This window comes from Euphorbia lathyris, chromosome 2, assembly GCF_963576675.1.
Source record: "Euphorbia lathyris chromosome 2, ddEupLath1.1, whole genome shotgun sequence".
Lineage (NCBI taxonomy): Eukaryota > Viridiplantae > Streptophyta > Magnoliopsida > Malpighiales > Euphorbiaceae > Euphorbia > Euphorbia lathyris.
Window position 1 is genome coordinate 50,489,596 of NC_088911.1, and position 24,390 is coordinate 50,513,985.

The 24,390-nt window shown below is 39.2% G+C and overlaps 1 protein-coding gene across 5 annotated transcripts; it reads left to right on the plus strand.

Annotated features, from left to right (window-relative positions):
* The first annotated feature begins 3,622 nt into the window (after positions 1-3,622).
* LOC136220652 (uncharacterized) lies at positions 3,623-9,078 on the plus strand. 5 transcript variants are annotated; one of them, XR_010684651.1, is made up of 7 exons: positions 3,623-3,892; positions 6,250-6,522; positions 7,055-7,199; positions 7,925-8,083; positions 8,306-8,419; positions 8,491-8,622; positions 8,753-9,078. XR_010684651.1 is itself a non-coding variant. In XM_066008450.1 (5 exons), exons 2-5 carry the CDS (start codon positions 7,194-7,196, stop codon positions 8,545-8,547), a joined length of 336 nt encoding a protein of 111 aa, XP_065864522.1. In that variant the 5' UTR covers positions 6,128-6,522; positions 7,055-7,193; the 3' UTR covers positions 8,548-9,078. The 5 variants fall into 5 exon arrangements, 1 of the variants encoding a protein (XP_065864522.1); XR_010684652.1 differs by lacking the exon at positions 3,623-3,892 and having other exon boundaries at positions 6,128-6,522; positions 8,210-8,419; XR_010684653.1 differs by lacking the exon at positions 3,623-3,892 and having other exon boundaries at positions 6,128-6,522; positions 8,301-8,419.
* The last annotated feature ends 15,312 nt before the right edge of the window (positions 9,079-24,390 follow it).

Genomic DNA, 24,390 nt, shown 5'->3' on the forward strand with positions numbered 1-24,390 from the left:
ATGTCATCGCCAAGACTTTGTGCATAGTGTGAATCAGCGGGAATGATGAAGTCAGTGGGAGGTGCATTGATAGGTCTTAATTCAAAAGAGAGTTTCTTTTTCTTCCTTAGTGGTTGCTCATCAGCGTCCTCTCTTTCTTCCACCTCAGGCTCAGCTTGCCTCTTGAGGTTTTCCGCTGACCTAGGTCCATCCTGACCTTATTGAATTTGAGGCTTTGTTCCTCTGAACACAAATTTAAGCTTCTTTGGTGGAGAAACAACTTCTTTAGAGGGGCTTTGAACAGCTTTCCTCTTTCTTTCCTTCTTTCCTTTACGGGTCTGCATCCCCTCAGTTTCCTGGACAGCGATGGCTTTCCCTTTCTTGGGCACAATTGGTTGATTGTAGAATAGACCAAACAGTGCCGCTGCAGTGATCTCTATTCCTATTATGTGGATTTCCTCAACCAAGCTTACCCGGTGATCTTTGAGGATGTTTATGATAATGGATCCTAACCTAAGGGTTCCAGTACTTCTTTGAAACCCACCGATTATAAAGACAGGCATGTTTATCGGCGTATAGGTCAGCATGTGCCAGATGAAGCACTGCTCAAAGTTTGTTGCTGAGTTGGTGCAGTTGATCTTAGGGAAGAGGAAATTGGTCAGTATGTAATGGGCCATCTTCTGATGCTGACCCATTGAGGTACTCGAAATTTCCCCTACATGACCATGAGGTTTACAGAACTCAACAGAGTAGTTGGTTTTATCTTGGTCACCGGATTTACGAAGTATTGCTCCTTCGTTTTTCAGCTCGAGTAGCGAGGCCAGATAAGCGGGGATGATGAAGATATCCTTTCCTCAAACATGGGTGACCATGTAGTCCCGATTATCATCCGCGGCTTTTAGGTTATCGTAGAATTCCTTCACTAACTCAGGATAGGTCTCTTCCCGAACTGAGAACAGCTCGGTCCAGCCGTTGTTTTTGATCCACTCACAGAAGGGTTGCTCAGCTTCCACAAAACCCTTTGAAAACCATCTAGAGTGGTCTACCTTATACCCCCTCACACTCTCGTAAACCGGAGAGTAGGTGCGTTCCACGGGCTTCTTTGCTTTATCTTGCTTTTGCTTCCCTTTCGAGAAGGTGGCTTGGTCAGCCTTGGTTTGCTTCCTCGGTGTAGTGACCTTTTATTGGTCACGTTGACTAGTGTCTTGAGACTTGGTGGGAGTCTCACGGTGTTCCTGCTGAGCAGGGATTTGAGGGTTTTCATCGGAGCGATTATCGGTGTAACCGGCACCGGAGACATTCTGAGAATCTTTTGTCATGATTCTTAGAGAAGTTTTGAGAAGTTTGGGAGATTTTAGAGAAGAGTATTTGAATACCAGAAATTTCTAAGCGTAAAGAGGTAAAAGTGGGAAATCGTCCACTATTTATAGAGGTGTCGAATTGATCTGAAGCGTTGAGGTGGCCATTTGACCTCGAGATACTCAATCGACAAATATTCTGGCATTTATGACACATTCGGCGCATGTGTTTTCTAATCATTGCGCTTACGTCATCCTAGGTGGCTATTTAATTCGCGTGTTATGCATTAAATTTTGCAACGGATCTTTACTCAGTGTTAAGGATTTCAAACGTTTAACGTTCTGAGTAGTCAGTGTTACGCAAAGGAATAATTCTTATGCTTAGTAGCTCAGCTTAAGATAAACACTCAGCATGTATATCTACTCAGCATGTGATAGTTATTGATTTAGCATAAATCATTCAGCATGGTAATTCACTCAGCATGCATACATACTATACTTGGAATTTATTGAAGAGGATTAAACATACCAATGGCTTCTCTAAGTATGTTGAATTGCTCATGAGCCAGTGGCTTTGTGAAGATATCAGCAAGCTGCTCATCCGTTGGGACATAGGTCAGCTTGATCTCTCCCTTTAGTACATGATCTCTGATGAAGTGATGTCTTATACTGACATGCTTCATCCTACTGTGCTGGATTGGGTTCTTTGATAGGTCAATGGCACTCTTGTTGTCAAATTTGACTTCAATTGTTTTAGTCTGAATGCCATAATCTTCAAGCTGTTGCTTAATCTATAGGACTTGAGCAACACAGCTTCCAGCAGCAATGTACTCAACTTCAGTGGTTGATAGGGCTACTGACGCCTGCTTCTTGCTGAACCAGGACACAAGACATCTTCCAAGGAAGTGGCAACCTACTGAGGTGCTTTTCGTTCAAGCTTGTCTTGTCCATAGTCAGCGTCAGTGTATCCAATGAGTGTGAAATCATGAGTATTGGGATACCACAAACCTGCATTCACTGAGCCTTGCAAATATCTAAGGATTCTTTTTACAGCTATGTAATGAGATTCCTTAGGGTTAGATTGATATCTAGCACAATAACATACTGAGAACTGAATGTCCGGCCTACTAGCAGTTAAGTAGAGTAGAGAACTAATCATACCTCGGTACAATCTGCTGTCTACTGACTTACCATTTTCGTCAGCGCAGAGGACAGTGTCAGTGCCCATAGGGGTAGATATTGACTTGCAATTCTCAAGTTCATACTTCTTCAATATCTCCTTAGCATACTTAGTTTGACTGATGAAGATGCCATTTTTCCCTTGTTTGATTTGAAGTCCAAGGAAGAAGTTGAGTTCTCCCATCATTGACATTTCAAACTCAGTCTGCATCTGCTTACTAAATTCCTTGCACATTGACTCGTTAGTGGCACCAAAAATAATGTCACTACACCATAGATTGCCTATAGCAACCAATTTTCAAAACATCGTTTCAGTAAATCGTTGCATTATCTTACATTATATTTTCTTTTGTTATTGCTCATGTTTATGTGAGTCTTATGCAACGATAATGTATAAAGTGTTGCCTTTGATTTATTTTTAATAGTACAATTTGAAGTAAGGCAACAGTAATATGGCATTTACGACACATTGTTGCCTTTTTGGACTCGATAATTAGATAAAGCAACGATGTACTATGTAAAAATGCTATTCCAATGTTGCATTTAATAAAAATACAATCACTATACTTAATAATTTGATAAATTTAATTCCAACTCTTGTTAATTAAAGATTTTATCTATAGTTTATAAATAATTGCCCATTGACTAAAAATAGAGTAAAATAGCATAATAATTTGGTTTTATCTATATCATTAACGTTTACAGTCAATAGTAATTTTATCCCTAACGTCTAAAATAGTACAATTTTACCCTTAATGTTGGTAACATTAGCGGTAAAATATATATGTCAAAGTTAGGGGTAAAATTGCATCATTTTAGACGTTAAAGGTAAAATTGCTTCTGACTGTAAACATTAGGGATATTTTTACACTTTATCTAAATAAATTATATACCGATTAATTAACATATTAATAATTTGGTTCAATTGGTTTATAAAAAATTAAAAATTTGTTCCAATTCTTAATTGATAAAAAGAAAAAACTTCCCACTAAAAATATTATTTGATATTTCCATTTCCCACAATTTGCACTAAAACTTTTCACTCCCCCCAATATCAAATTTTTACCAAAATTTTCATTTCCCCCCAATTTCCACTTTAGAGATTTTTCACTTCCCCTCACTGAGACATAGGATGCTGCTCATTCTTCACACGCTGCTCTCTCTCAGAATTCCAGTAGTCTCTCTCACACTCAGCAAAACCATTTCTCATTTTGCCTTTCCTTCTCAAGCCATTTTCCCTTTCTCTCTCACAACTCTCTCTCACACTTGCGGTTTCCCTTTTCCTTTCTCTCAAACAAATTGATTTCCCTATTTAAGAAAAACCCAGTGTGATTAAGGTCGGAATCGCTTTTAGGTCGGAATCCATTTTAGGTCAATATTGTCATCGAACAGGTTGAATGACGCTCGCCCAAATCCAGTCAAACAGAATCAACAAGGTAACCTCTTATTCTTCTGACTTGAATCATAATTGTTAATGCTTGACTTGTTTTGATTTAGTCACATGCTTTAACATAGCGTTGATGTTCTTGATGATCTTGACTGATATATCATTCTTCTTACTTGATTTACTCACATTCTTCTTACTTGTTTAGCTTTTCCTTTTCTCATTGGAGATAATATATCATGCACCTTTAGTTTTGAGGTCATTGCCTTTACTTGTTTAGCTTTTGTTTTTGTGAAATTGAGTTTTGGAGTTGACAAGTAATTGGGACCAAATTAGTATGTGTGTACTCATGGGAGGAGTAAAAGTAAATTGATGTATAGATTCCATTTTCTAGTCTAAGTTATTTATTTGGTTTTATTATATGGTCCTTTTCACACTAGATAATAATCTTCCCTATATATAAGAGACAGAATTGCTTAGATGGTTAACAGTGATGATGATAAAGACTGCATATGGTTAACAGTGATGATGATCTTGTAAACAAATAAGAATTTCTAAAGAGTGAAAACACCACAGTGGCCTGCAATAACATAAGTCAATCATGTATTATATTGTTTTTCTAGGATTGGGTTTTAGAGAGAAAAATAGAGGAAGAACCCAGTCAGTAGTAATTAGGACATGGAATCGCTTAAAAAATTTCAGGCATTGTATCGGGTTGGAAAGGTCAGAGATCAAGGAAGTGGAAATATTGGCAACATGATGGCTTTTTTATTCAGTTTGATATATAAGTTCATACATAATCAATGGCTCAAATTATCAAAATAAAATATATGGGGCCACATGTGTCAATATAAGGGGCCACATGTGTCGTTCTATAAAGATTGTGTTATGAGCTAGTTAAGTTCATAAGAAGATTCAAGCATGAGCTATAATTTTGCTTCCTCATTTGATTTTTGTGGCAATAGTGTGACTCTCCAGGGCTTATTCTTACATACTCAGGGGGTTTCAAGAGTTGTTAATGTCAATTTGGTGCTAAAGGGGCTAGGAAATCAGGGGTTCCAAGAGTTGTTAATGTCAATTTGATGCCTTCATGTCTTCCATAATCTGCACTGCTCATACTCTTGTTTGATTTTTTTGTTGCAATTGAACCAAATTGGCATGCATTTCTATTGGAAATTAGATGACAATCAATAAGACTTTTACTTCTCTTGATCTTTGCTGCTTCATCACTTCTAATTCTCAATATGCTTTTATGAGAAATTAAGGATGTATTAGAGCTAAATAATATAATTAATCTTTGATTTACTATATTCGTCCCTCCAAATATATCATAAAAGCATATTTGCCTCTTGAACTTTGAAAATGATGGAAAATATTGAAACTATGGAATTTTCAAGTTGAACTTTTTGAAATTAAGCTTTTACTTTGATAAATAGGACAATCATTTTTATTGGTCTTCTGCCTGTCATTCTCCTTTTTATTACTATCTAGCTTGAACAATAACCTTTCTAAATTAAATCAATTTTTGTCCTAGTTATCTGCTTTTATTATACAACTTACAAGTATTATGTACTACTGGCCTCTCTAGATTGTCCGTTCTAAAATATACAAAGAATTAAAACTCTGAATGGACTTGTTTTTATCCGTTGTTGTTCAATCTGTCAACCGAAGAAATTCACACATCTATTGACCTTTAGGTTAGAGGACAGTCCAGTAATGCTTACCCCATTTTTGGTAAACAAATTATCAAAATGTAACAGTTACACTTGGAGGCCAGAATGTGTAGGGCTATTTACAAATCTCTATTTGTTCTAGTTGATACAAGTTCTTTGGTTTGACAAACAAAATCAAGGCCTTTTGTTAAACTCTGCTGGATAGATGTCAAGTTGCCATTGCTAACATGTAATGTAGTTAACAGAAGAAAATAGCAGAACTGGCCATATTTAGACAAAATTATGGACATTACAGTGGTTCTTTGAATATCAGAAATCTATTTGATTAAATTGTTTAATCGTTTTACTCTACTCCACCTCAAGGAAAAGCTCTACACAGTGTCTTTAAAGCAATTACATGTGAGACTTGTTGTAATATCACTAGGCTAGCAGCATAGAGAAACAAAAAGGCCAAGTAACATGTGAGAGTTAACATTTTGACCTACAAATTTGATAAAGGTAAAGGTTAAATCGTAGGAAATATATATTGATGGTAAAATTCTCCAAGGAAACATGATTGAACAATTGTAGTGCCTCTAGTTTTAATTCATTGCAGTTTGGTTAAACTTGTCCTGATACCTGCTTGTTTGCTTCTTATGAATTCTTTTCTTGATATCTTGTGTGTAATGAATAGTTTTTTGCTGTAATTTTCACTCTTCTGCACTTTTGTGTTTCCAAATGCAAATGAAATAACCAGACTGGAGCGGTGATATGTTCTTTCGACTGTGGAGTTTTGTTTTGTTCTTTTTCCTTTTTCCCCTTTGCCAGACAGTTTGCCAAATCATTGATCTGCAAAATATACAATCAACCATTCTCATGGCGAAAACAACGGAGTGTCAAATTTATTGCTATTACCGGTTATATTCTGGAAGAGAGAAGAAAGAGAAGCATTTCTTCATGATCCATCTTCTTGCAGCCAGTTGTGGTCGAGCTGAATGTTAAGCTAAATGACCTTCAACTTAAAATCCAGGTTTGCTTTTCAGTTTTCACTGACCAGATCATAAATATCTTAACATTTTTTTCTCTGTGTCGGGATCCAGGGTTTTCTCTTATGTTCGATATTTGCATCTTTAGTATGGTCTACTATGATCTGTGCTATGATTTTTCATCACAGATGTTCTGATTAAGGTGTCCAAACGGGTTATCTGGTCAAAGTGTCTTGTGTGATATATAGATTCCACATGATTATATATGATATTAATGACAGAAAAATGATAAACCTATCAAATCGGCCGTGTCAAACTGGTTGTCTCTTTAAATTGTGTTATCGTGTTAAAGACTGACAAACTTAGTTCTGATAATCTTTTATTTTGCTTTGGCATCTTTTTTCCCCCATTAGTTTACCTATTGCATCAGTTAGGAGCATCTGAATCAAATCCAGATTTTGATTTAATGGCAGGTCATGAGATTTTATTCTTATGTGCTATAACCAGGTGTTGTATGCCCCAGGGCTGAGCTTATTCTTTTATTTATGAATTTACTTTCACAAACTTCGTCCACAGGAGTCCGTTGCACTACGGCTTTACGAATCACCTGCTGATTTGGAGATCCGGCGGTTGCAGTATAAATTTGGAATGGGACAACAGATGTTGCAACATGTCTGGAATAACTTCATCAAGATGAAAATCAAATCATATAGTGATGAAGGTAACTGAAAAATTGTTAATGAGAGGTGTACTATCTTTTTCTTCTTTCTTTCTAGCATTCTCTGCTCAAAGTTTCTCATCTCTCTTCTCCTTGCAATGGTCATAAAATCCACCTCTGCTAGTTTGAGGTTTCCTGGCATTCTTACGCTTCGTATCCATCATTTTTGTCAGCATCTGGTTCAGTTCAGCTTCCTTTTGTTGACTCCATTCAGCTGCTTTATAAAGTAGTCTTCTCTCAACTGTCCATTCTGAATTGAGATGCTTCTTGTGTAGTTTGTATCGTCAAATCATATAGCAGTCTAGAACTTCTAGATTTGTACATTTAGAAGAAGTTAGGAGAGTGAAAGAAAGAGTGTTTGCTTAAGCTATAGTTGTTCAACTCTTACTATTTCTTGGTGGTGCTAGATCTGTTAGATTCCCTTCATTTTTGGACGGTTTCAATTTATTTGTTTTTAATTTTTGAAGGAAATGTATTTGTTTTTTTTTTCTCTTTTGATTTTAAGTTTCTTCTTACTAACATGCATGTCTTGTTCTTGAACATGTCAGTAAAATTATGTTGTAAGCCTCAAATTTTCATGAAAAACTTATTAGTTTTGCAATTAATTTGGATTTCCTTAAGGCGTGTTGTCCATTTTTATTGTATCTTTTTTAGGGGCAGCTTATTGTGGATCCTGAACCACCACAACCTCAATTTTTAATATTTCTTCCTTGTTTGATGTTAAGCAGGCTGCCTTCGGATTTCTCGTGTTGTATGTTTCTCCTTTAGATGGTTCTTCTTTAGCATTTATGATTGGCTCCCGTGCAAAAGAAGATCTGGAGTTGAATTTATTCATATACGTTATTGATAGTGCACTCAGTGCAGTTGCTGCTGAAACAAATCCTCAGGTACAATTATTTTGGCTAGGCTAGGCTTGGTATCATAAATTCATGTAAACCTAATCGATGAATTATGAGATTTCATGTCATAGCTCATGGGTTTATATATACTGCTTTCCTTACTGATTTGTTCAGATCCTTCATCTTCGCTATAGTTTGAATCAACATCTCCATAATTCAGAGTCTTCTCTCTACCAGGATAATGACCAAGGCTCTTAATTGTCAGTGCAGGAGCACGATGTGATCCACTTCGGCCTATTTGAATCTTTCGAGTCGGTGAAGCTGACCTCCTTGGTTATGCAGACTTTGATTCTGCGGATATTTTATTTTCATCACTTATTGAAGGTAATTGAGAATTTGTTAATGTTTTCTTTCTCTTCTTTTCTTAATAATATAAGTTGGGATTGTTTATTTAGGTGGGGTTAAGTTTGGAAAACATACACGAAGTGTATTGCTCAGGGAAACTTATGTAAATTTGTCTATACATACTATGGTCTTGTGGGCATTGAAGCGCGGCAGGCTACTTCACTAATAGTGATGGTCTCCAGGTTAATGTTGAGCCTTTTTTGTTTTAAGTAATTTTTCTATTGATAATGAAATAATATTCAAGTGATTGGTTATCTTCTCTTAATAGTCAATTTGCTATTAATGAGTGTTTTTCATGTTTTAATTCTATAGTTAAAGATTGAAAAGTTGTCATCTGGCGGGGAAAACGTTGAGCATGTTGATAAAATACTCAGGGACGCATCATCTCATGGTCATGAATGGATAATTGGTAGGATAGGGACCATGTCTGAAGATGTAATGGAGAAAATTCAAAATGGAAATCATAGAGGAAGAAAGAGTGAAGAATGAGATTATAGAAGTGAAGAATGAACTATCAGCTCTGTCTTGAATTTTTTGTACAAAATTTTAGCCTTATGAACCCATTACTCAATTTAAATTTGGATGGTGTTCGATAAATGTGACGACTGATTTTATTATTTAGGTATTGGTGGATGTTGATATTTAGGTGTTTTTGGATTTTGTTGCTTGTGGATATTTATTTAAATGGGCGTTGCCTTTTGGATTATAAATATCATGGTTGCCTTTATGTTACAAACATCGTTGCAATAGTAAAATAAAGCCTCGTTGCCAAACGTTACAAAATGTTGCATTTGTAAGAGAAAAATTGTTGCTATAATTAAAATCGTTGCTTTAACTATAAAACTGTGTTACTTTTGTTAATCAAAACCCGTTGATTTAGAAAAATGATTGTTGCCTTAGACAAATAAATTCGTTGCATTAGTATAACAAAAGGTGTTGCTAAAAGTTAAATCGTTGCTTTACTTATAAATTAGTGTTGCCATGTCTTACTAAAGGTAACGATTAATAAATGTATAACCGTTGCTTTTAAATCAGTTTTCGTTGCCTTACCATTGTATCCTTTGGTCGTTGCAATTTGTTGCAAACTAAAGCAACAATATCTTCGTCGTTGCATTATAGAACATTTTCGTTGCCTTAAAGAGCAAAAGCAACCGTGAATTAACCAACGAAAATATATTGACCAAAATCGTTGCCTTTACCCATTTTTGGCCATATTGCAACAGTTTTGAGTACCAAACACAACGAATCAGCATCGTTGCAATTGGCATTCTATGGTGTAGTGTGTCATCAACATATATCTGAGCCGCTTTACCTCTGACATAATTTCTACTCAGCAGGAAACTGGTCAGCCTCTCATACCAAGCACGTGGTGCTTGCTTGAGACTATACAGAGCCTTTTTGAGCTTATAAACGTGGTTTGGGAACTTAAGATCCTCAAACCCTAGAGGCTGATTAACATAGACTTCCTCGTTTATAACTCCATTAAGGAATGCACTCTTAACATCCATTTGAAACAATTTAAAGTTCATATAACTTGCATATGCACATAAAATTCTTATAGCCTCTAGCCTTGCCACTGGGGCGAAGGTCTCACCGTAGTCAATACCTTCTTGCTGACTGTAGCCCTGAGCTACAAGTCTTGCTTTGTTCCTGACCACGTTCCCTTGTTCATCCAGCTTGTTGCGGAAGACCCATCTTGTTCCTATGGTCTTCTGGCTTCTTGGTTTTGGCACTAAGTCCCATACTTCATTTCTTCTGAACTGATCAAGTTCTTCTTGCATTGCATTCATCCAGAATTCATCGTACTCAGCTTCAGCAAAATTCTTTGGTTCCTGGACTGAGACGAATGCTACGTTGGTGAGGTATCTCCTGAGTTGATTTCTTGTCATCAGGGTGTTCTCAGCGGCATCAAGAATGGCACTCTCTGAGTGTCCTCTTGGTATTCTGATCTCTTTTGGTAGATTGATGTCTAGTGCTGGTTGTGTTTCAACAATCTCTGCAGGTGTAGATTGGTCAGTGAAAACAATTTGAGTTTCGCTTTTACCTTTGGTCAGCCTTTGAGGCAATGACTCAGCGGCTGTTTCTTGGTCAGTGGGAGCTGAGTGTGGATCATCCTCAGTCAGCTGCATGTCTCTTCCTGCAGGGTTAGTTTCATCGAACTCAACGTGTACTGACTCTTCTAAGACCTGAGTTTGTTTATTGAAAACTCTATATGCTTTGCTGTTTGTTGAGTAGCCTAAAAAGATAGCTTCATCAGCTTTTGAATCAAACTTAGCAAGGCTGTCTTTGGTATTTGGAATAAAACATTTACAACCAAAGGCACGAAAGTATCCAATGTTGGGCTTTCGTCCTTTCCAAAGTTCGTAGGGAGTCTTCTTTAATATGGGTGTAACTAGAGCCCTATTAAGTATATAGCACGCTGTGTTGACAGCTTCTCCCCAGAAGTACTTTGGAAGCCTATGCTCACTCAGCATTGTCCTGGCTATTTCAACCAGGGTTCTGTTTTTCCTTTCAACAACCCCATTTTGTTGAGGCGTTCTAGGAGCAGAAAAATTATGGTCAATGCCGTTGGCTTCACAGAATTCAACAAACTGTTGGTTCTTGAATTCTCCACCATTATCACTTCGGATGTGAGCTAACTTAAGGTCTTTATCATTTTCAAGTTTTCTTACTAAAGTTGAAAACGTCTCAAAGGTTTCATCTTTGATACTCAGCAAGATGATCCAAGTGTACCGAGAAAAGTCATCTACAATGACCAAGGAAAATCTTCTACCACCCAAGCTTAGCGGCTGGACTGGACCGAAGAGATCCAAAATGTAGCAACTCTAATGGACGCTTAGTTGAGACAATATTTTTACTATGAAAAGATTGTTTGGTTTGTTTTCCAGCTTGACAAGCGTTGCATAATTGATCTTTTTCGAACTTAAGTTCTGGCAATCCCTCAACTAGTTGCTTTCTTGCTAATTTGGCCAGGAGGTCCATGCTTACATGACCAAGTCTCCTGTGCCATAGCCAGGAATTTTCTTCCTTTGACACTAAGCATACAGTTTTTGAAAATTTCTTTTCTAAGTTCAGCATAAAGACATTGTCAATATGAGGGGCAGTTAAAATCAACTCATTTGTTTTACCCTCGAATATTTTATATCCAGTGTCATCAAATATAACTTTTCTCCCATTATCACATAGCTGAGCTACGCTGAGTAAGTTATACTTGAGTCCGCTGACTAGGGAGACTGACTCAATAGTAGGATTACCACCAACGGTTCCTGACCCTACTATCTTACCCTTTTTGTTGTCTCCAAAACTTACGCTTCCTCATCGTTTACGCACAAATGTGATGAACTGATTTTCATCACCAGTCATATGCCTCGAGCATGCACTGTCAATGTACCACATCTTTGACTTCTCAGCACACCTCAGGCTTACCTGCAATATAGCTAGTTACTTTTAGGTACCCAATTCTTTTTGGGTCCTTGTTTGTTAGGTTCAACAGGTAAAGCATCATATTTAATTTTATGACAACACACTTGGACAGTGTGTCCATTCTTCCCACAGAAGTCGCAGCTGACCTTCCGTTTAGGATATTTCACTGACTGGTCAGCACCCCAGTGCTGAGCATGCCAGCACACCTTTGTGGTGTGTCCTTTCTTCCCACAGAAGTCACACTGGACATTCCGCTGAGGATTCCATCTCTGCTGACTAGTACTTCGGTACTGAGTGTTCAGAGGAATATTTCTTTTATTCGGAACCTTGAGTTGATTCTGAATAGATGTGACATCCTTTTTCAGTTTCTTAGAATCTGATTGGACCTCAGAGACAAACTTTTGCATAATTTCTACGTTGCTATGCAAAGTTGAGTTGTCTTGGAGGAGATATCGAAGGTCACTCAGTTTGACCTCCTCAATCTCGCCACATCGCCTGCTGAGTGCTCTAACCTTCTTGTTACACTTTTTGATAAGTGTGTAGAGGTCACTCAGGGCATTTATCATTTCATTTCTGAGCAAGGGTAGTGATATTACCTCAGTTGAGTGTACCTCATCGTCAGATGCAATGGAGGGGTCAGTATGCGCAGAAACACAAGGCTCAGCAAGCTCATCTGCCATGAAGCAGATCTTTGCTGACTCAGTGGCATCAGCTTCTGATGATGATGACTCATCACTATCACTCCAGGTTGCCACCATTGCCTTCTTGTCGTTCTTCATTTCCTTCCTCAAGGTAGGACAACTTGATTTGATATGGCCAGTTTGATGACATTCAAAGCATGTAATGGGCTTTGAGTTGTCCTTCTTGTACTTGCTGTCGCTTGACTCAGCTTTGTACTTATCAAACTTCTTGTAAGGCTTCTTGGAATATTTATCATTCTTTCTGAACAGCCTTTTCATCTTTCTAGTGAACATTGCCATTTCTTCATCGTCTGTTGAGCTCCCATCAGTGGAGTCAGCTTTTATGACAAGAGACTTTTGCTTCTTATCTTCAGACTTCTCATTCACCTCGAAGTTCTTCATTAAGATCTCATGGGTCAGCAGCGAGCCAATGAGTTCATCATACTTGTAGGTGGTTAAGTCTTGAGCTTCCTCAACAGCAGTTTTCTTGGCTTGCCAGCTTTTAAGAAGACTCCTCAGTATCTTCTTGACTTGCTCTTCCTCAGTAAAGATCTTGCCAAGTCTCTTGAGCTCGTTGATTATGTTTGTGAATCTTGAGTTCATGTCAGAGATTCCTTCATCATCATTCATTTCAAAGAGCTCGTACAACCTCATGTGCTGGTTCACCTTGGACTCCTTAACTTTGTTGGTTCCTTCGTAGGTGACCTCCAGCTTCTTCCAAATCTCCTGCGCTAACTCACAACCTGAAATTTTGTTGTACTCTGCAGCATCTAACGCACAATGAAGCATGTTTATAGCCGAAGCATGATTTTGCAGCTTCTTGAGATCATCCTTTGTCCATTTAGTCTCAGCTTTAACAACTATTTGGCCGTCAATAGTTTCAACATGAACAAATGGGCCTTGGACTATAGAGAGCCATGCACTCATATTTGTTGCCTGAATGAAATTTTTCATTATGTTCTTCCAAAAGGTATAGTTAGACCCGAAGAACAGAGGAGGCCGAGTAATGGACAGTCCCTCAGGTAAAATCTGAGTTGTCTGATTTCCTGGGAGGAAACGAGTGCTATTCTCAGCCATTGTGGGGATCAGCTCAAGATAGTTATATCTTGCTCAGTGAGCTTTTAAGCTCTGATACCACTTGTAGGTCCCTTATAACGTGACAAGGTTAGTTCCAAGGGGGGGGATAGGAACTATTTAAAATTTTATCCGTTAAGACTGACTTCTTTTCTTAAGAAAATTTTTACACAGCGGCGCTAAGTAATTCTAAGACACAAGCTTAGTCAACTTGTGACTAAGTCTGTTTCTTTCCTTGAGTTAGGAGATAGCACTTAGAGTCTATTTCTGAACTCAGCTTCTTAGTGCACTCAACTCAGCGCGAGTTTGTTACTTAGTCAGTTTTATAGCAAGCAATATATAAAGGAGTTTAAGGGTTAGAAATATGTTACTCAGCAGACATATCCTGGTTCGGCCTCTCCGTCTACGTCCAGTCCCCGGAACGCGTTCCGAGCTTTTTGAATTCTCTATTGAGCTCTTTAAAGGTAGAGCACAAAACCTTTTACAATAGAAGCTGAGTATACAAGAGTACCTTCCTCTATACCTCTACTCACTCCTATATCTACCACTGAGTACTATAACCGAGTACTTGATAGGGGTCAAAAACCCCTATCTTTGGGTACGGTTTTAGGACGGTTTTTAGAGTAATTTAGTTAATAAGCGAGCAATTCTCGCATTTAAATGCTTTTGTGTGAGTTAGTTAGAAATTGAAAACGTTCTATTTACTTTTCGTTGTTTAGGCTCGTTTTGTGATCAATTTAGGCAAATACGGCCGAAATAACATGCATATTAGAATTCCGTTATCTTTTGAAGCTAATTGGTCCGTCAAAAGTCGCACCAAACGAAGCGTTTGCTCAAAATAAGCGATTGACGGATCAATTTGGATTTTAGACTAATGTTTCCTGGAGTTTTTATGCGTGTGCAGGTGTAAGTTCGGACGAAAAAGGGTATAGAAGTCATCCGGCACGGATCGAGCGCGTTTCGGGCGAAAACGCTCGGCGAGCAGGACCCCCCGGCAGCCGCTCGGCGAATTGAGCATCGGCACGCAGCCCAGGCAGCGCCCAGGCACTGCCCAGGCAGCGCCCAGGCACTGCCCAGGCAGTGTGCCTGCTCGCCGAGCAGGCACCCAGGGGCCTGCTCGCCGAGCAGGCCACCAGGCGCCTGCTCGGCGAGCAGGGGCTGCTCGTCGCAATTCTGCTCGGCGAGCAGCCTTTCCTGCTCGGCGAGCAGACCTGCGGGAATTGGTCAAAAAGACCAATTCCGCCCCCACGAAGCCACGTTCGGCCCCACATCTTCCTACACCAACAAGGACACGAAATTAGGTCAAAACGAGACCCGAGACGCGGCTATAAATAGGAATTTCCAATTGTAAATTAGATATCTTTTACTTTTGTAATTAGCTTAGCTTCCACCTTGAGAAATCCTCTCCACCTCCTCCATAACCTTCAAACCTCCATTGAAGACACCTCCGAAGCTCCATTCACCGAGGATTACTCAAGCTCCATCCTTAAATCCTAGAAAGACGCCTGCATTGGTAGACAGGTTCCCTGAAAGGGATTTTTCTTCTTTTATATTCTGTCTAGCCTCTGATACATGCTATGAATTCTAGGTTTATTGTAACTTCGTGACAATTCCTTCATCTTTGATATATAATATAGATTTTGCTTATTCAACTGTTTTGATGTTTTAATCTTTGTCTTACGCTTTGTCTGATTGGTTTAACTCATTCGATAATCCCAAAATTAGGTTGGCACATATTGCGAGCTGAATCTGACCTAGTCAGTGCCTATAGGATTGACGACCCTATAGAAGATTAAGCCCAAATTACTGAGCCTTAGAGCTAGTTTCGGCCTTACAAGGGAATCACGAACTAGGGACTTTAGGAGGATAGGTCGGGTTAATCGCCTTGGACATAAGCGACTTAGTTTCAATTCAATTGCTTAAACACTCTATCATTGTTATCATCGTATTCCTTCATGTTCATTCAGTTAATTGCTTTGGTAAAAGATCAATTAGGGGTAGAGTAATTTAGTTAGGGTTAGAATAACTTAGTCAGAATTAGATAATCTAGTTAGGATTAGTGCAAACCAACCTAGGAGTAGATTAATTAAACAAAACCAACTCAAACCCCTTAAGCCTAGATAACATCCGAGACTTAGTAATTCGGTACTTGCAGAAATAAATCCTGTGGACGATAACCTGGACTTAAACCCAGAAATTTATTACTTGATAACGACGGGGTACACTTATCCCTTAGTGAGTTCCCATCTCTAACCTTAGGTGGGGACGCATCAAGTTTTTGGCGCCGTTGCCGGGGAATAGTAGATTAATTCTATAAATACCCGACAACCGCCAATAATCAAGTTTTTGGCGCCGTTGCCGGGGATTTATTTCTTCTGCAATATCGAACCAAAGGTTGATTTGTTAGTTTAGGCATTCATTGTGAATATCTTTGTTTATATCGTTTATACTTGTTGATATATGATTTCTTTATACGTTTCTATATTTGTTCATATCTGTATACTGTTACTTATCAACTTTTGTGCTAGAACTTCACTTTTTCTCAGCATTCTCTGATCAATGAATTGGCAAGAAAAAGTCGAGTGGCAAGCTCAAAAGTTTACTATCCCATCAAGACAATACATTCATACCCTGGAGAATGAGGCTCCCAATCCCTCCATGGCCGACTTAAATGAGAAAATGGATATCTTGATGGCAAATCTGAGCCTCAACACCAATGAAAGTGTAAGTTTTGTGGGTAATCACCAAAGGTATAATTCTAACCCCAATTCTTACAGCTTTTATGGTAGTGATTGGAGGAGACCTCAACACTCAAATCTGTCCTACGGGAACCCTAACATATTGAGGCCTCCAAATAGGTTTGTTAATGAGCACAGGGAAAACGAATTGGGAATGTTCCCTTACGAACAAGCAAGCCAAGTTCCTCCACAACCCTCTAGCTCACGAGATGAGGTGCTGTCCCTTTTGAAAGGAATATCAGCCCGACTTACAATCAACGAGGAGGTTTGCAAGGACTTGAGCAACCAACTGGCTCAAATAAACCAAGAGATGCAAAAGCAATCCCGAGATGCTCTCCCAAGCATAAAGGAAAACATAGAAATCCCACAAAGGGAATCAGCTCAAGCCATCTCTTTGAGGAATGACAAAAAGGTAGAACCAAGTCCACTATCACATGCATCACTCGAGGTAAGTGAAGAACCGGAAGCGGTAAGCAACCCCGGTTCAAAATCTGAAATTCTAAATCATGTGGTAGAGATAAAAGATCAAATCAAAACTTGTGTATCTCAAGTACATTTTCCTCAAACATTAGAAAAGTTTAGGTTTGTTTCATGCTCAGAAGTTTTCATTCTCTTCGACCTACCAAGAGAATCCAAAAGGGAGCAAACCAAACTTTTTCATAATATGTTTAAATTCGGCCTCCTGCTTTCATTAAACTTATTAGAGGCTCTTAATCCGTTTTGTAGGTACAGATTATTTATTCATGAATTTGAATTCCTAACACGAGTAGAAGCATACACCTAGGCGGGAATTCTATGTCGAGCTCACCGACTATAACGTAGCGCTTCTTGGGAGGCAACCCAAGTTTTAATAAAACTTTTCAGGTTTGTTTTATTTAGATTATACATTGATCTCTTAGTTTAGTCTTTTTAGTTTTCTTTTACGTTTTTTTTAAGTGTTCGTTTAAAAAAAAATAAAAATAATAATAAATAAATATTTTTTTTAGTTGTTTAGTTTTCTTTTATTTTCTTTTATTTTTATTTTTTTAAGTTTTCATGTTTAAAATAAAAAAAAAAAAAAAAAAAAAATTTGGCCCCAGGAGGCCCAGCTCGGCGAGCAGGGCCCTGCTCGCCGCGCGCTGGGCGCTGGCGCCCAGCACGCCGCTGGGCACTGTGCCCAGCCCGCCGCTGGGCACTGCTGCCCAGCGGCGGTGCTCGGCCGCGATAAGGAATTTTTTCGAGATTTTTTTTAAATCCCGAACGAAGCTGAAATAAATAAATAAATAAATAAATAAATAAATAAATAAAAAATTTTTGCCACCGCAAATCGTCAAGCTTTTGCGATTGCGATAAAATCCGTAAGTTTTCTTCTCCACCATAACTTTTTACACTCGTACTTCATGATTTATGATGCAATGTTGGAACTTATTGCATAATTTTAGTGTGAGGAGGAGGGGTAGACAAACTTACAAAAATTGTATAAATTTTTAATTTTCGTTGCGTCGTGTCTAGTTTAGGTTTGCGTTTTGGTGTTTTATTTTTGCTTTATTTATGTTTTTGCATGTTTAGGACCTAAAACCGTGAACCTCCTTCGAATCTAAACTTCGTTATTTATCTTTGAGGGCTGAGAACCGAATCTAAAATTGCATGACAACTAGTTTAGGCGTAGGACACAACTCTTGTATCTGTAAAAGCATGAGCTACAGTTTGCATTTAGACCCTACTTTTGAAGAAATGCTAAAATCATTACTTAGGTAGATAACTTAAGAATTGAAGGCATGTGATATTAAACTTGAGTTTGGGGAAAACTAGTAAACACAAAATTGAAACCCAAAGAATTGCGAGCTGAATTTGAGCCTAAGAGCGAACATCAAAAAGCTCTTTTTCTTGACATTTTTGTGTGAATGCTTTGACTTGTGGAAGATTACAGATTTTGCACCTAATACTGTGTTGAACCTACATGCAATGATTTGAGATGATAAACGATGAATCAGCCTCATTAGAATTAACCCTTTTCTTTACCTTATTTTTTTTTCTTTTTCATCCACTCTAGGAAGCCCCTTTGAGCCGACATTTTTTTTGTAGTTTGTAGATCTTTCTTTCGTTCTAACCCGTTTTTGTGAACCACAACTTGGTTCGCTACTTAACCTTCATTTTTGCAAAGCTCGAACTGAGCCTTTGTTTTCTTCTAGCGCTTTATCTTTGTTTATGGCATTACAGTAGCAAGCCAAAAGGCTAAGAAGCGAATGAGCATCACTATCCCAAAAAGAAAAAAAAGGGAGAGAAAAACAGAAAAAAGAAAAGAAAAGAGACGAACAAAAGGGAAAACAAAAACTTCATTCCCCAGTTCCTAAAAATAAAAAACGTCTCAAGAAAACATCCCAAAAGAAGAAAATAAGGGATGAATAAAAAGCTCAGTCACTTCATATTTGCTAAAGCCATTTGAACTTTGTTTTTTTGTAGCGCTAGAACTTTTAACCCTTGTTGTACCTTTAACCCTCTAACCACATTACAACCCCAATTAGAGGCTGTTTTTGATATCATCGGAGTCATGTAGCATAGTAGAGGAACTCGGATGAACGTGCAAAATCAATGTAATCCTAAGCAAGAACATAAGCCGAGAGTAAACACTTTAGCCACCAAAATTGTGTGAATGAGTGAACTACCTATGGTGAGGTGTTTTACTTAGCAATCCCCTTAAACTCGTTTAATTGAACATGTGTCCATTTTCTTAAAACTATGACCCATGATAATTGAAATGCGGATTTTGGATATCGTGTCTCTACTTTGTATTTCCGAATCCATGTAATTACAGATGTTCGAAGTTGTGTCAAGCACCCAGTCAAACCGGGAGGTTTTCTAGCTTGCTTGTGGTGGCGGGTTTAGTTTTTTAGTTTACTTGGGGACAAGTAAAGTTTTAAGTGCGAGGAGGTTTGATAGGGGTCAAAAACCCCTATCTTTGGGTACGGTTTTAGGACGGTTTTTAGAGTAATTTAGTTAATAAGCGAGCAATTCTCGCATTTAAATGCTTTTGTGTGAGTTAGTTAGAAATTGGAAACGTTCTATTTACTTTTCGTTGTTTAGGCTCGTTTTGTGATCAATTTAGGCAAATACGGCCGAAATAACATGCATATTAGAATTCCGTTATCTTTTGAAGCTAATTGGTCCGTCAAAAGTCGCACCAAACGAAGCGTTTGCTCAAAATAAGCGATTGACGGATCAATTTGGATTTTAGACTAATGTTTCCTGGAGTTTTTATGCGTGTGCAGGTGTAAGTTCGGACGAAAAAGGGTATAGAAGTCATCCGGCACGGATCGAGCGCGTTTCGGGCGAAAACGCTCGGCGAGCAGGACCCCCCGGCAGCCGCTCGGCGAATTGAGCATCGGCACGCAGCCCGGGCAGCAGCCCAGGCAGCGCCCAGGCACTGCCCAGGCACTGCCCAGGCAGCGCCCAGGCACTGCCTAGGCAGTGTGCCTGCTCGCCGAGCAGGCACCCAGGGGCCTGCTCGCCGAGCAGGAAGTGCCTGCTCGCCGAGCAGGCCACCAGGCGCCTGCTCGGCGAGCAGGGGCTGCTCGGCGAGCAGACCTGCGGGAATTGGTCAAAAAGACCAATTCCGCCCCCACGAAGCCACGTTCGGCCCCACATCTTCCTACACCAACAAGGACACGAAATTAGGTCAAAACGAGACCCGAGACGCGGCTATAAATAGGAATTTCCAATTGTAAATTAGATATCTTTTACTTTTGTAATTAGCTTAGCTTCCACCTTGAGAAATCCTCTCCACCTCCTCCATAACCTTCAAACCTCCATTGAAGACACCTCCGAAGCTCCATTCACCGAGGATTACTCAAGCTCCATCCTTAAATCCTAGAAAGACGCCTGCATTGGTAGACAGGTTCCCTGAAAGGGATTTTTCTTCTTTTATATTCTGTCTAGCCTCTGATACATGCTATGAATTCTAGGTTTATTGTAACTTCGTGACAATTCCTTCATCTTTGATATATAATATAGATTTTGCTTATTCAACTGTTTTGATGTTTTAATCTTTGTCTTACGCTTTGTCTGATTGGTTTAACTCATTCGATAATCCCAAAATTAGGTTGGCACATATTGCGAGCTGAATCTGACCTAGTCAGTGCCTATAGGATTGACGACCCTATAGAAGATTAAGCCCAAATTACTGAGCCTTAGAGCTAGTTTCAGCCTTACAAGGGAATCACGAACTAGGGACTTTAGGAGGATAGGTCGGGTTAATCGCCTTGGACATAAGCGACTTAGTTTCAATTCAATTGCTTAAACACTCTATCATTGTTATCATCGTATTCCTTCATGTTCATTCAGTTAATTGCTTTGGTAAAAGATCAATTAGGGGTAGAGTAATTTAGTTAGGGTTAGAATAACTTAGTCAGAATTAGATAATCTAGTTAGGATTAGTGCAAACCAACCTAGGAGTAGATTAATTAAACAAAACCAACTCAAACCCCTTAAGCCTAGATAACATCCGAGACTTAGTAATTCGGTACTTGCAGAAATAAATCCTGTGGACGATAACCTGGACTTAAACCCAGAAATTTATTACTTGATAACGACGGGGTACACTTATCCCTTAGTGAGTTCCCATCTCTAACCTTAGGTGGGGACGCATCAGTACTCAGCCTCTCCTTTCTATTCTTCTAGAAATGATAAAGTGTTTGTCCTAAACAACAATTGCTAAGACACTTTAGATGATTGTAATCACTCTAGAATTTTACACAATAATTGGAAATTGGTGTAAGGTTTTTTCTTTGCTTTTCTCACAGAACTTCAAGTATGAATTTGGTCAGCGTTTCGACTAATTGAAGATCTGTATCGAATGAAGCAAATGAGAGGCCTTTATATAGTGACACTTGAGGCACCGGTAATTTCGAATTTCGAAATAACCGTTGGAGGCAAATGGCTTCCTGTCGTTGTCACTCAGTACGCGTTCAGTGTCGTTGGCCAATGAGATTCTTGCATCTTCTGTTCACGGCAGTGCTCGGTAGCTTTTCGTCCGGTAAACAGAATGTTTCGACATATTTGGAAAAGTCTTCCAGACAGCTTCCTGCGCCTTCTGAACTTTACCCAAAGTAGAAATACTTTGTCTAGAAGTTGGTTCTTGTCTGCCGATGTCTTGTACTTCTTGTCGTTCCACTCAGCAGCTTCATCTTGAAGCAATTGAGAGAAGGCTTCTCGATCCTTCTTCAAGCTGAGCTTGTGCTTTGTACAAAACGACCGTGTTTTGAAATCTTGGGCCGTGAGGTTTTGATGTGTTGACTTGGGCTTGACTTCCACTTATGGGCTTTATATCTTAATGTCTTATAAATCAATATACTCAACATTGAACAAACACATTAGTATGAATAAATCAAAACATTTAAATTTAATGTGTTAGAATATTTTTTATCAATTAAATAAATAATTTCGTCAAATCAAAATCATGTGGAAAGGTGTTTCAACAGGACTCCCTTGCCCTAAACAGGTTTAAGGAGTTTGATCACATGGAGGTTCATCGAGTTATTTTTGAGTTGTCTCCTTGGAAAGCACCAGGTTTCGATGGCTTCCACGTGGGATTCTACCAAAGGTTGTGGGGACAAATTGGGATCATGTGAGCTCTACTGTTTGTTCGGCTCTGAATTCCGGTTGCATTCCTCTTAACTGGAATACTACTCTAATCATTGTCATTCCGAAGGTTCCATTCCCTGAAGAGATAAATCAGTTCAGACCGATCAGTCTTTGCAATATAATCAGTTCAGAGCCATTATCAGCCCGGCTCAATCCAGTTTCATCTCGGGGCGGCATATTACTAATAATATTATTGTTTTGCAGGAAACTATTCACTCTATGCAGGCTAAGACTGGACGGAAGGGATGGATGGTGATGAAACTTGATCTGGAAAAGCCGTATGATAGGATCAGTTGGCCTTTCCTAAGGGAAACTCTCACTCTAGTCGGTCTACTTTAAGAATAGGTTGATCTTATTATGCAGTGCGTTCAAGCTTCGGCTATGAGTGTACTTTGGAATAGGGAAGTTTTAACTGAATTTAAGTCGTCTAGAGGGCTTCGGCAAGGAGACCCACTCTCTCCTTATCTTTTTGTGCTCTGCCTTGAATGCCTAAGTCACCTAATCACCGAAGAGATTGACAGCCAACGTTGGAAGCAGATCCAATTATCTTGAGGCGGGCCTAAAATTTCTCATATCTTCTTTGCTGATGATATACTATTGATGTCTGAAGCGAATGTTCACCACGTGATATTGATCCGGGATATCATTAATCGGTTTGGGTAATCTTCTGAACAGCGAGTTAACTTGAGTAAGTCTCGGGTCTTTTTCTCTGGGAATATATCTGAGACAGTAAGTCAAGGTGTTGTGGATTTTCTAGGCGTTGCCAAAACTACAAATCTGGGAAGGTATTTAGGCGTTGATCTTATTCATCAAAAGGTAACCAAAGATTCTTTCTCGACAATTCTTGATAGAATTCAAGCTCGGCTAAATGGATGAAAGGCGAAGTGACTTACTACAGCGGGAAGAGCTACCCTCATTAGGTTGGTCACATCAGTGATTCCAATTTACACAATGCAAACCATAAATCTTCCTTCTAGTGTGCATAACAAAGTGGATCGCCTGAACAGGGACTTCCTTTGGGGAAATAGGGAAAAGGGTAAGAAAACACACTTAGTTAATTGGCAAACTATCTGTAAGAGGAAGCAGAAAGGAGGCTTGAGCATACGGAAGACTCAGGAGAAAAATATTGCGCTGCTAGGGAGTTTGAGCTGGCAGGTCTTGACAGAAAATAATTCACTTTGGGTTAAGGTTGTTCGGGCCAAATATTGTGGTAAATGAAAGGGTTTGGAAATCTTCCAAACTAAGAATCGTAGCTCAGCGACATGGAGAAGCATAATGCTGGGAAGCTCTGCTCTTCGAGGTGGATTGGGATGCATCCTAGGTAATGGACAGACGATGTTGTTCTGGACCGACTTCTGGTGTGGCAACTCGCCACTGATCACTCATTTTTCTAAAGATGTCAGCCCCTCGGAGGTGAACCAGCAGGTGGCCGAGTATGTAGATAGTGAGTGTTTGTGGCACTGGCAAAGGCTAATCCCGAAATTGCCTTATGATAAATTTCTCCAAGTAGCATCTCATGCTATTTTCCGGATAGTCCCGAAGTACATAGCTGGTACTGAGAGGGGGTAGAATCTGGCTTATACACCACGTCTTCGGGTTATCAGCACCTTACATAACAGAACGACGAACTTCAATTGCAGATCTGGCAGGTTATTTAGAGTCTTATGGCTCCGAAGAGGATCCGATTATTCCTATGGGAACTTGCACATAGGAAAATCATGACAAATAAGAACAGGTGTAGGCGAAGTTTCACAACGGATGACAAATGTATGTCCTGTGGCGAAATTGAAGACGAAATTCATGTTCTCAGGGACTGAAAAGATGCCTTAGTTGTCTGGAAGGTTCTTGTTCCGTGGATGCAACTATACTAGTTTGTCTCTAGCGGGTATGATGAATGGCTCCTGTCAAATTTGTCCCCTGCAGTACAGATAGGTAATGTATCCTAGTCTTTTTTTTTTGCTTAAACCATTTGGTGGTTATGGAAATGGCAGGACAAGGCTGTTTTCAAGGGTGAGCAGGTCCGACATTACAAGGCGAAGTTCATTACAGCCAAAGCTAAAGAATGTATTTTTGCAACCTCTCTTTTGCTTCTTGAGACAGGACAAGTGAAGAAGAAAATTTGGATCAAGTGGCACCCACCGGACCAGGGATGGATCAAATTAAATACTGATGGCGCTTGTCAAGGTAATCCAGGGAAAATTGCGGCATGGGGGTGCTTCGCGATTCGAGTGGTGCGTGGGTCGGAGGTTTTTCCGCTAATGTGGGTATGGGGTCAGTAACTCTAGTTGAACTCTGGGGTCTCTTTTATGGCATGAGACTGGTATGGGAGAAAGGCCACCGACGATTGATTATTGAACTGGATTTATAAGTAGTCATTCGTTATATGACTCACTCGGACATTAAACAAAGGAAAATT